The sequence below is a fragment of the Tiliqua scincoides genome, chromosome 3 (genome assembly GCF_035046505.1).
Source record: "Tiliqua scincoides isolate rTilSci1 chromosome 3, rTilSci1.hap2, whole genome shotgun sequence".
In the NCBI taxonomy this organism is placed as follows: Eukaryota; Metazoa; Chordata; class Lepidosauria; order Squamata; family Scincidae; genus Tiliqua; species Tiliqua scincoides.
Window position 1 is genome coordinate 127,901,428 of NC_089823.1, and position 13,288 is coordinate 127,914,715.

A 13,288-nucleotide genomic window follows, 5' to 3' on the forward strand; every position below is an offset into this window, starting at 1 on the left:
TGGAGGAGATCTGGGCAGAGTGAGTAAGAAGGAAGGAACCAGGGACAGACAAGCAGGTAGGAAGCCAGCTGAGGCCACCAGCCTAAGAATGGGCTGGCTGAGGTCCAGGAAAGCCCCTTTTCCTGGCCACAGTTGCCTGCAGCTCCCTAAAGTGACCCTTCCTGCTTTGCCTTTCAGAGGAGGCGCATTGGGCCACAATCCTTTCCACACTTTCCTGGGAGTAAGCCCCATTGACTATAATGGGACTTACTTCTGAGTAGACACACGTGGGATTGGGCTTTTGGTAACAATTTTTCTGAAATACAGGAGCAGGCAATTGGCAGTGGGGGGGGGAGAGAATGTGAGGCAAGTGATTCTGGACCTTGGGAAGGTGGGGATGAGTGAGGGGAGGGACAGTAGGAGAGGTGCTAACTGCAATTATGAGAGGAGGGGGGAATGTGCCTGTGGGAGGTGGTGGGTGGGGGAGAGGAGGAGAGACAAGTACCAATTGCCTGCTCATGTATTTGAGAAAAAAGAGTGCAACCAAAAGCCCCATCCTAGGCATGTCTACTCAGAAGTAAGACTCACAGGCATATTCCCCTCCAATGCCCCCCCCCCAGTCTTTGGCTGCAATCCTAACCACACTTTCCCGAGAGTAAGCCCCATTGAACAAAATAGGACTTACTTCTGAGTAGACCTGGTTAGGATTGTGCCCTTTGTCATGTAATGATTTAATTGTATTAATCATATGAATTAAAAATTAATGGTAATGTAGTAATTTAATGTAAGTAAAAAACTGGGAGTGTGCCTTGACAATTTTAGTGCCTTGACAGTGTGCCGTGAGCTGAAAAAGGTTGAAAATGGCTGGTTTAACTTTTCTTCTACTTGAGGAGTTGACTGAACTAAGTCAGAGCTTATTCCCAGTCCTCCTGTGTTGCAAGCAACATGCATATGCGTAGCTTTTGAGAATCCTCCATGCAGCCAGGGTGAATCTCTCAGATTGGTTTTGCCTTTGGGGTGGCATAAACTACTATTTTGGCCCTGGAAAAGGGGCAGATCTGGGGTCAGGTGGGGGGCACTGGTACAAGGACTTTCCTCCTAATCACCACACTTGGTTTTTCTGTTTTAAGGGAGGTGATCTTCAGCAATGGTGGCGGGGTTAACTTAGCTGTGGTTTTTCAGACGTAGTGGTTTGTTTTATGCTGCCTTTTAATTAATAGTTGTTTGATACTGTGTTTGATTTTGTGAGCTGCCTTAGCTTGACTTGATATATAAGAATGACAGAATATAAATATTTTAAGATAAAATAAACATCTCTGCAACATGAAAGTGGGACAATGAGGGACTCTTGACCTGCAAAGATACATTCAGTGCAAGCCAAGACTTCAGATGATATAAACTGAGAAGAAGTCAAACAGATTCTAGTACTAAATATCTGTCCCTTTGAATGGGGAGGTTGCCCCTGCTTTAGGCTCAGTCATGCTGATGCAGCTGTGCCAACAAAGTGTGGACTGCATCCTGCGGTGAAGGGGGGCAGTCACAAAGGCCTCCCCAAGGTAGGGGGACATTTGTTCCCTTACCTTGAGGCTTCATTGTGGTTGCACTGATGCTAGAAAGCCGGATAGGATTGGACTCTGAATTTGCTGGTGAGCTGGGTGGACCACTGAGAGCAGTCAACTTAAGCTGATGTGCGCAGCTATGGAATTTTTTTCCGTACCATAAGAGGACTGATGTTGGTGTGTGGTTGTCCTGTGACACACTAGGCCAATACCCACTACAGATTTGATGAAATCTGGTTTACAAAAAAAAACAAAAACAAAAAACACACCCTGATATAAATTGGTAATGTAGATATGCCCATGAAATCTCTTTAAACAGGTGCTTCCTGTCATTGAATGGTTCATCCCATTTAGTGCTGTCAAACACATGTACATAGCTTAAGAAGTATTTGGGTTAGAACTTCCCATAAGGACCTTCATAGATCAACAAAAGCCCCTGTCATTCCATGAGCACCAGTGTGTCCAGTCATGTTATGCAACAAGAGAACGGGAGGGCTCTCTTGGTTATCAGGTAGCAAACCCATTGAGTTACATCACAAACTAAGCAAATAGTTCTCTCCATAAAGTTTACCTTTAAAAGGACCCTGTTCAGGCAGAACATCAGTAGGCATTATTATTATTATACTTTATTTTTGCCCCACCTTTCTCCCTGAAGGGACTCTCCGAAGGGCATTTATAGGGATGTTAAAGCAAATGTTGATAAAATTAGCAAAATGTTTTGGGAAGAGGGGAAGCTCTCTATAACACTCTCTATAAACATTTCAAGTATCATTTGATACCTTAATAGTTGATTGCTATCTCCAACATATTGAGTGGAGCAGGGTGGGTGGGAAATCTACAACTGTAGTACTTTTCTATTGGCAATAAAAAGCATATGACTTCTGAGAACTGTTTTGACAGAATAGAGTGTGAAAACAGAAGTAACACTTGTAGTGCAATGGGGTGGTACTCGTGGCATTCAGTCCAAACACACCTTTCTTCTTCCTGGGGGAGATTCCTGAATAAAATGGTTCTACAGCTTTTCAGAGTTTTAATTTGGGGACAGCTTGCCAGGGATAGCACTGAACAACAACTGCCACAGCTACCAAATGTTAACTTTTTGGGCAAATAAGTTAACCAAATGTTAACTTTTTGAAATATAAGGTGAAATGTACACATGGCACTTATAAAAATAAAGGCAGGTGAACCACCTGAAGCATGACAACACTGGCGATTTGATCAGCAATCAACTCACTAGTATGTACTTGGAATCATAGTCTATTTAGGAGTGGAAGGGATTTGAAGATTTTGTTCAACCTCCTCCTCAGCTCAGGCAACTAGTACGGCATCTGTTGAATAGGAGAAGTTGCAAAGTCAGGCTCTTCTTGCAGAAGAACTTGTTGTGACCACGGCTGGAAGTGTTGTGTCTGACTCTGCCAAGCTAATATGTTGCAGGTACTGATCTGCATGAACAGAATGACTCTGCTCTACTGGGTGTTGAACTGTCTCTTTTTACTTTTCCTTCCACTATAGCAATGGAACTCAAACTTTTCCGGCCAGTGGCTCCCTTGACCCCCGTGGCTGTTGGCCATGACTCCCCATCATGTTCCTGAGGGCTGGAAGTGACATCATTAAACAGGAAGTGGCCAGAAATATTAACTATATTATTAAACATATCATTAATTAAATGCAGATCTTAAAAATATATTATTAATACACAGCAATATACATGCTTTATAAATGATCAGCTGCTGATCACTGTTGGAGAAAGGATGCTGGAGTAGGTAGATTTTGTCTGGTCCAGGAAGACTCTTTTTTTTTTTTTTTAACTTTGTAAGCATACCAATAGAATTGTTTTATCAAATGAACTTTGTGAACAACCAGTCTGACCAACATTACACACACGTACCCCTGTGGACCCCAATCCAACCAGTCATTTCTCCCATTCTCCTTGGATAGGATTGAACCCTTTATTAATTTAATTTAAATTTTTCCAGCAGCTGGTGGGGAAAACAAAAATAGACCATGAAAATATATCAGAGCTGATAAGGGTTTGGTTAGGAAGCTGATTTGTCTCCTATACTAGGATATGCAGAACTCAAGCCTATGCATGTCTACTCAGAAGTAAGTCCCATTAGAGTCAATGGGGCTTACTCCCAGGAAAGTGTGGATAGGATTGGGCTGGCAATCACTTCATCAATGGCTGATAAGTATTCCCTTCAAATAGCAAGATTTATCACTTTAAAAATACAGCCTCTCCTCTTCAGTCAAACAACAAGATTAATAAATCACTTTAAAAACAGTACCCTTTTTCTGCTCCTGACCAAGTAAAGTGTGTGCTTGTCTCTCCCCTCCCCCTTTGCCAACTGCATGGAAACAACTTTAAGGGGAGGGGGAGGAAAGCGGGAAGGTTTGGAGATTGAAAGGGGGGAGTTGAAGAGGGAGGGAGTTGAAAAAGAGAGATTTCACTTTGATGAGAAGCGATCCCAGGCTGGAACTAGGAACCAACCAGACAAGGATCAAGGAGGGTTTCTTTCTGACGGTCAGCAAGGACAAGGACTGCAAAGTGAGCATACTTGGTACTTGCCAGTTGGGGGTTGAAGAGCTTTGCAAACAACATGCAGCAAACATAGAAGGCAGCAGCCTTGGAATGGAGGGAGAAGAGGGCTGGGGGGGCGGCAGCCACTCTCGCAGCTGACGGAGAGGGAGAGCTGACGGAGATGCAGAGATGGGCAAAAGATGGGCTCATATTCTGCCCAGGGGTGTGACTGTATCGCTGACAGGGGACATCCCGCGGCTCCCCTTTCAGTTCCTGGCGCCTCCCTAAAGAGCCGTGCTGCACAGTTTGAATAACACTGCACTATAGTATCCACATTTGCCAAAAAGAGCAAGAGATCATAAATGACCAAACGTGATCTTTTTAGAAAGGCTCTTAGGCAAAGGAAAATGCATTATAATTTCAACAGAGAAAAACCCCCATAGTTTTGAAGACCCTGCTTGCAGATCACAGGAAGAAGGTGGATTTTTCATAGAGCCAGCTTGGACCAGAGAACAATTTGCCATAAATGTGTACAGGTGGGGCCTCAGTATCTGTGGGGGATCTGTTCTCTGACCACCTGCAGATACTGAAAATTGCAGATAATCAAATCCACAATCTTTGGCCCCTTAAGCCCTTCAAAAGGGACCAGAGCTGTGCTCCGGCCCCCTCCGGAGGGCATTCTGAAGCCCACAGAGGCCACATACGTCTACAGAGGCTTCTGCGGGCTTCAGAAAGCCCTCCAGAGAGGACTAGAGCACAGAGGGCTCAGGTGGGGCCAAGTCTGCACAATTCGTGGATACAGAGGCCCTGCCTGTACTGGCTAAAGTGCTGAGCTGTGAATCAGGACTTCCCTGGTTTGAGTCTTGCCTCTGCTCTAGGCGGCCTTAGCAAGCTGGTCCCTTTTTAGTCTTAGCTACAATATGGGGATAATGTACTTATTCAGCTTATAGGGTTATTGTAAGGGCTACATCTAGATTAAACATGTGGTATGCTCTGTACAATCAACAAATGCTAAATCACTATTCTTCCTGTCCTCACTCTCCCTTGTGCTGCTTTCCCAGACTATCCTCCCAGGACATTTTACTAGTAAAATTCTAAAATAAATATCATTATTATCCTTTAGTCTTAAATAAGACAGTAAATCATTTTGTTTTATCACCTTGAGATTAATTTGTTGTTTAAACTGATATCCTGTTCTTTCCATGGAAGCTTAAGAGTACCTTACTCAGTACTCAAGCTGCTTTCCTGCTATTTCCTCCTACGTGAGCCAAGAACTCACATGTACAGAAGGCACTGATGCTCATGAACATGCCATAGTACAATAGCAAAGGTCCTGTGGTTAGAAGGCATATGAATCCTCATGGGCTCTGTGTGAAGGTACAGACATACCTTTAATCACTTTGCTCTTTCAACGGCTTTTGATTACAACTACATTTCAAAGTTCATCCACATGCTTTCCTCTTTCATCTGATTTCATCCAAACTTCCATGATGTTACTTGATAAGTTTACAGGTTGAGCCTACTTATCCATGGATCTTGTATCTGCTGATCTGGCTCAATGTGGGTCCCCCAGACCTGCTCCAAGCCAGGTTTTCCCAACCTGAAGCCTCCAAAGGCAACTTAGAAAGCTTTCTGAGGCCTGCTGAGGCTTCCATGGGCCTCAGAAGAGCCTCCGGAGGAGACCGAAGTACAGCTGTACAAAAACCTTCAGAGGCTTTAAGGGGTGCCTAACCACAGATTTTTTATTAGCAGTTTTTTTACATCTGTGGGGGGCTGGCCTCCGCAGATACCAAGGCACCACCAGTATTTTTCTTTCATTTCTGTTTTGGTTTCTCACACATCTGCATGTGTTATAGTTAGTCATTTTGGTCACTGTAAAATGTAAATAAATCTGCAAGCTAAATAAGGCTATGCTTTGACATTCAACCATTGTTGACTTTCATCCATGCTCTGGTCCCTAACTAGGTGAAAGCGCAAGATATTGCTGTATCTTGATGGGACAGGGTCAAAACAGAGAGATATTTCCACCTCATTCCAGTGCTTACCTGCCTGCTAAAAGGGCTAGGGTGCTATAACCTTGTCTGAAATGATTCCTCCTAAAATCCTGGGCTTAAAATTTACACTTGGCCAAGCTGATGAGGATTTTTAAATGACTTAAAATGTTTATTCAATAATGCATCAATCCTAAGCATATTTACATGTGTATTACAACTAAGAGTCTTATAGTACTATAGCCTACATGGCACCTTATTTCATCATAAGCTTTCATGGACTACAGTCCACTTCATCAGATGCTTGAAGTGAAATCTTCACTAGTAAACTATTCTCTTATTAAAAAAAAACCTAAGTGAATTTGCAAAAGGAAATACAACAAAACTTAATAACAAGCTTAACTTGCACAACCAATGCTAAAAAATGCATCACAATGCTAAATAGCTATGTAGTGACATAAGAAGCCCCCCCACCTTCTGTTCAGACCTCCTCCTGTGATGGTGTTAAATTTCATCATAAATTCTAATTCAGCTTTTTCTCAATCTATTCTTTTAAGTGTTTCTGTGGGAGGAGGGTTGCCTTAAGTGCTATAGTAGAATGGCCTGGGAAACTGAAATGTTCCCTCACTGGTTTGTGGATGGTGCCATTCTTGATGCCAAGTTTGTTTTCATAGGGCAGGAGGTCTGATCTAGAGGGTAGAGCCTCCGTCTGCCTGAAGATAACATCCACAAGGTCGCCAGTTCGAGGCCACCGGCACCGTGCGACCTTGGAGCAGCTGACAAGCTGAAGCCGAGCAATTCCATCTGCTCTGAGCATGGGAGGATGGAGGCCAGAATGTGAAGCCAGATTGGAATTGAAACACCTTGAATGTAGTGGTTCTTGAAAGAAAGAACCTTCTTTGAAATTGTAAAAATCCCTATTTAATAAGGGATTTAATAAAGCCTGCCTATGTAAACCGCCTTGAATAAAGTCTTGAATAAAGACCAAGAAAGGCGGTATATAAATACCTGTTATTATTATTATTATTATTATTATTATTATTAATGTTTTGCATAGGGGCTGACCTACTTGTTCTGCATAGGCACTGTTGGAAGATAATTCTGGATGCGAGTGCATGTATACATGCACACATACACATCTGTACATTAAAGGATGAGGGAGTGAATGAGCCCTTAACAGAATGCCCTTGCTGGCATTAATGGGTCCTGTAATGGTGTTTCTTGATATGGGGTCAGAGTTGGCTAAGTGGCTTGTAGCAGGATTTGTTTGTTTCTCTATTGCAGGGGTCTCAAAACATTTCGACCGAAGGGCCGCATCAAATAGCTGGCACAGTGTTGAGGGCCGGAAAAAAATGTAAAAAATAAATACATTAGAGATGGAACTTAGATGAATGAGTAAATGAATGAATGGGCTCAAATGCCCATGATTTCTCCAAGCACCAACACAACCCAAGAAATAAAGCACACACTTAAATGGACACCCATTCCCCCACCCTGCAAGCACAACTCTGGTTGTGTTTGATCAACTGGCCAGAGGCTCTCAGTAGATCAGAGGCTGGCTGCAGGCTGGCCACATTTGGCCCCTGGGCTGGGGTTTGGAGACCCCTGCTCTTTTGTGTCGTTTGCCTTTGCTTGTGAGCAGTCTTAAGAGTAAGGGGGATGACTATGCAAATATGTTAGATTTTAGGGTGCCACAACATTCTCTGTTGTTCTTACTGTTACAAACAGCTGCTGTTCAGCCTCTGGAAGTTGTTACCAAGGAACAAGTCTATTAGAAATTACAATTAAAATCTTGTGGAGAATCACTGGACTGTTGAATCCTGACTCTGTTTTATGAATAATTGTATCTTATAGCTTTTGGCCAAAAAGAGAGAGGAAACTTGGTTCCATTATGACCTAAATAAGAGTGTTATGTTTAAACAAGACAAAAAAAATAGCATTAGATTTTACCAAAATGTAAAACAATCATTAATGGGTCTGGCAAACTGCCTTCTCAATCAAGTTATTCTTACACTGCCTTCAACAGCCCATGAAACAAATGTGTGTGTGTGGGGGGGGGGGGCTGCCTGTCTTTTTAACAAATACTTTTGGATTTCAGACCTTGCTGAGTACATGCGCAGGTATGCGAACACACATCACATACCTCTGGAAAAAATGTTCTGAGTGCAGACCTGTGTGACTGACAGGAAAGTGGATTTGATTAACAGGAAGATATAATTTACACCAGGCGGAGACCCATGTGAACTTTTGATAATAGCAGTGTTTCATCCAAGTTTAGTTTGACAGCATGGGGGTGGCGGGACAGAAGGCAGTTATAGGTCACCAAAAATCACATCATGTCAAGCAATTAGCCACATACCATTCATTGTTTAATTATCCTAGCAGAGAACCCAATGTTCTTTCAAGGTTTTCTACTGAACCAAAGCAGCCCCTTCTCTGTAACCTGATAATCAGATTAGGAATTAAGACCAAAATCTTGTGCACAAAGTGTTGAGTGGCCTTTCAGTGAGGCTGAGTGTTATAAAGGTCATTGACAGTCTGCCTCCTCTGGGCACTCCATGCTGCTGAGTATCTGCATTCTTTCTTTTTTTTAAAAAAAGCAATGTTGGGGCAGAGTTGACCTGGGGAGAGCTCGGCCCACACTACAGGATACCAAGGTTGCCAAGGACCCTAACACAGAACATCATAGTGTGAGGCAAGGTGTGGTGGTATCAGATTTTGGTGCCATTAAGGAGAATTAGGCTGCAATCCTGGGCACATTTACCTGGCAGTAAGCCTCACTGACTACAGTAGGACTTAATTACCAAGTAAACACAGAGCCAAGCTGTTGGAGATGCTGATGGATTGAGCCCTGTGGGCCAGATCTGTTCAAGTTCTCCTGCTCAGAAACACTCAGCCAAACAGGGCAATTCTTTCCTCTGCAGTTAGCTCAGAGTAACTCCCCAGGAGATAGCGCTCCCTGTTAATCAGCGGAACTTAGTGCCTCTTGAATTTTCCATTTCAGGGGCCAAAATGTCTCCAGCCAGCCCTGGACACTAGTTTGATGGGCATACATGGCTGAGTCCCAGAATTTGCAAAATAAGAATAAAGGAGCAAGTGCCTCTGACAATGTGCAGAGCACATTTCTTTCACATGAGGTGACAGCCCAACATTTAGAGCTTTCAGAGCTTGCAAAGCCCCAAGGACTATTTTCCTGGCACTTTGTTTCAGAAACAGCACCTAAATCTGATACCTGGACAGAGGAGGAAGCATCTTTGGGACAGGATTATCACCTGAGATGGGCACAGAGTGGTGGGGGTAGGGGAGAGATGCTTCTTTCCACATTTGGTGGTGCTGGGGATGGCTTAGGGTACAAGCCTATCCACACTTTCCTGGGAGTAAGCTCCACTGACTATAATGGGATTTACTTCTGAGTAGGCAGGCATAGGATTGGGCTCTGGGGCTGCAATCCTACCCACACTTTCCTGGGAGTAAGCTCCATTGACTATAACGGGACTTACTTCCGAGCAGGCAGACACAGGAGTGGGCTCTTACCTGCTTGCGGAGCGCCTCGAAGGCTGCGCTGATGGTGTGCACTCGGGTCCTCTCGCGGGCATTGGCCAGCAGCCGCCTGGTCTGCTGGATGGCTTTGATCTCCGAGGAGACGCCGGCAGCCTCCCCCAGCCGTTTCCGAGGCGATGGGGAGGAATCGGGGTTGCTGGTGTAGATCAAGTGGGAAACGGGCGAGTAGGACATTTCCTGCTGATCCCCCACGAGCCTGGGCTGCAGGCTGGGGTCCGGGAAGCCCTGCCCGCCTGCCCCGTTCAGACCTGCCGCCCGCAGACACGTGTCTTTCCTCGGGGGCGGCTGCTGCTGGGACGCGAGTAGCCCTGCGGGGAAGGCGGGCTTCCTCACGCCCAGGACCTCGCCGAGCCTGCCCTCGGGGGGCTCGGGGGTCGCCGCCGCGGCCGCCGCCCCCGCCTCGCCTCCCGCCCGCGAGCCCCCCGGCAGGCCGCCCAGCACGTGGGGCCGGGGCACCCGCAGGTCCTCGGGGAAGCTCCCGCAGCCCCGCTTGGCCGGCTCCCTGCCCTTCCTGCGGAGCTTCTTGATGCCGCCCAGCTCCTGCAGGCAAAGGCGCTTCCACCTCTGCGCCTCCTCCGCCAGCTGCAGGTTCTTCATGGTGGCGCCGCCGGGCAGCGGGCGCTCCTCGCCCTCTCGCCGCTCGCCCGCGGGCTCCCGCCCCGCCAGCCCCGCTCGCTCCCTGCCGCCGCCGCCGCCGCCGCCGCCACAGGCTTTGCGGAGCAGCTGCGCCCTGCCCGAGAGCGCCCGTGTGAGCCGCCGGCTCAGAGTGTCATCTGAAGTCCCCGCTGCTGCTGCTGCTGCCGCCTGGCCCGCATTCTTGGTGCCTGCACGCGGCCGACAGCCCCATCTGTGTTTGCTTAGCCTCCGCTTACACAGAAGCCCCTGTGCGCCAGATCAGTCAGCCCGCCGCCTGCTCCAAGGAGACCGACCCGCTCACTGGCTGGCTGACGGGCAAACCGCACACAGGAGCGTCTTTAAAGGGGCAGGAAGCCTTTTCCCACACAGCCTTTGGAGCAGGGCAGTGCTCTCCAGCTGCGCTCCTATGCGCTGACCCGAGAGTAAGCCCCACTGACTGTGATGACCGAGTAGGCATGCATAGAACGGGGCTCTCTCTGGCTGCGATCCTATGCACACTTACCTGAGAGTAAGCCCCACTGACTATAATGCAATTTAATTCTGAGTAGGCATGCAGAGGATTGGGCTCTCTCTCTGCCTGCAATCCTACGCACACTTGCCCCAGAGTAAGCCCCATTGAGTATAATGGAACTTAATTCTGAGTAAGCATGCATAGGATTTGGTGCTCTCCCCCTCTCTCTGTGTCTATATACAATCACATAGATTGGGAACTTTTTGATCCACAAAAGGCCCCCCCACAAACTTCACAACACCATTAAAAAAACACACATACCCCCCATAACCCCCCCCCCCAAGATAAAGGTCTTCCAAGGACAGCAGGTGGTTGGAGGCAACTGAGAGAGGTGTACTGCATTCTCTCACTTGTAGGAAGGAATGCAGCTTTGTCTAAAACAGTGGTTTTTCAAACTTTTAGCACTGGGACCCACTTTTAGAATGAGAATCTGTCAGGACCCAGCGGAAGTTATGTCATGATGTCATCAAGCAGGAAAATTTTTAACAATCCTGTGGGGGCTGCAATCCTGCCCATGCCTATCCAGGAGTAAGTCCCATTTTCTATCATTGTTAAAAGCATATACAGAGTAATCTATTAAAAGTACAGATCTGTAACATTTCCCAACATGCAGTCACTTATGATGGTAGCATCAAGTCTAATAGATTAAAAATAAAATATTGAAATTAATGGGGACCTACCTGAAATTGGCTCATGACCCACCTAGTGGGTCCCAACCCACAGTTTGAGAAGCACTGGTCTAAGATGGTGCAAACAAGGCCAGCCTTAGGAGTTGCAGGGCAAAACATTTTTGCATCGTGGGCACCCTTGCAGGGTCCCCCCTACTCAGCAGTGGCAAGGCACCTGGCAGCACCATCATGGACCCAGGACTGGGTGGGTGGGCCATCCAGCCGCAATGCTTTGTTCACTATACTCTTCCTTGAAACAACTTGCAATGGAAGATTCCATGACAGAACATCAGTTACAGAGCAAGGTGCCAGCTGTGGCCCCAGGAAGGCCACTCGCTGCCTCAGTCTGGGACCCCTTCAGGCACTGGCCCAATTTGGTCAGATTGGTCAAATTGCCCTAAATATCTCAGTTTACTTCCTATAGAGCCTGATAGCGGTGTGCCCCAAGGATCTGTCCTGGAACTGGTGCTTTTCAACCTCTTCATAAATGACCTGGAGACAGGGGTGAGCAGTGAGGTGGCAAAGTCTGCAGACGACATCAAACTTTTCTGAGTGGTGAAGACCAGAAGTGATTGTGAGGAGCTCCAGAAGGATCTCTCCAGACTGGCAGAATGGGCAGCAAAATGGCAGATGCGCTTCAATGTCAGTAAGTGTAAAGTCATGCACATTGGGGCAAAAAATCAAAACTTTAGATATAGGCTGATGGGTTCTGAGCTGTCTGTGATAGATCGGGAGAGAGATCTTGGGGTGGAGGTGGACAGGTCAATGAAAGTGTCGACCCAATGTGCGGCAGCAGTGAAGAAGGCCAATTCTATGCTTGGGATCATTAGGAAGGGTATTGAGAACAAAACGGCTAGTATTATAATGCCGTTGTACAAATCTATGGTAAGGCCACACCTGGAGTATTGTGTCCAGTTCTGGTCGCCGCATCTCAAAAAAGACATAGTGGAAATGGAAAAGGTGCAAAAGAGAGCGACTAAGATGATTACGGGGCTGGGGCACCTTCCTTATGAGGAAAGGCTACGGGGTTTGGGCCTCTTCCGCCTAGAAAAGAGACGCCTGAGGGGGGACATGATTGAGACATACAAAATTATGCAGGGGATGGACAGAGTGGATAGGGAGATGCTCTTTACACTCTCACATAACACCAGAACCAGGGGACAGCCACTAAAATTGAGTTAGAACAGACAAGAGAAAATATTTCTTTACTCAGGCTGTGGTTGGTCTGTGGAACTCCTTGCCACAGGATGTGGTGATGGCATCTGGCCTGGAAGCCTTTAAAAGGGATTGGACAAGTTTCTGGAGGAAAAATTCATTATGGGTTACAAGCCATGATGTGTATGTGCAACCTCCTGATTTTAGAAATGGGCTATGTCAGATGCCAGGGAGGGCACCAGGATGCAGGTCTCTTGTTATCAGGTGTGCTCCCTGGGGCATTTGGTGGGCCACTGTGAGATACAGGAAGCTGGACTAGATGGGTCTATGGCCTGATCCAGTGGGGCTGTTCTTATGCTCTTATGATGATGCTTTTTAATTTTTTTTTTTTTAAGAAAAAGTTTCAAAGACAGCACCTGAGCATTGCTGCTCCTACTGTAGGAGAAGCCCTGAAACTCTGCTGCCCCCAACTCCACCACCACTACATCCCTGCTTTTTTGCTGTTGTATACAAGGGAGAGAAATTAGTCTGGCTAAGCATGAGAACCCTCTCCAGTAAAATGCTTAAATCCAACGCACTCTCCTTAATTATTTCAAGAATACTTGTACTTTAGAGAGTGGAGTGGAAGGCAAATGATGAATTAGGATTTAGCAAGGATGCATAATTCTGTTATCTTGAACTGCTCCTGCATCTGTTGCTCTTCAGATCTA

The 13,288-nt window shown here is 46.3% G+C and overlaps 1 protein-coding gene across 1 annotated transcript in view; it reads right to left on the reverse strand.

The window, feature by feature from the left end:
* Nucleotides 1–10,500, reverse strand: part of ATOH8 (atonal bHLH transcription factor 8) — a 40,541-nt gene extending 30,041 nt beyond the window's left edge. The window contains exon 1 of the mRNA XM_066620896.1: nucleotides 9,582–10,500. Coding sequence (XP_066476993.1) covers nucleotides 9,582–10,205 — 624 coding nt within the window. The 5' untranslated portion in view covers nucleotides 10,206–10,500. The remainder of the gene's footprint in view (nucleotides 1–9,581) is intronic.
* Nucleotides 10,501–13,288: the final 2,788 nt, after the last annotated feature.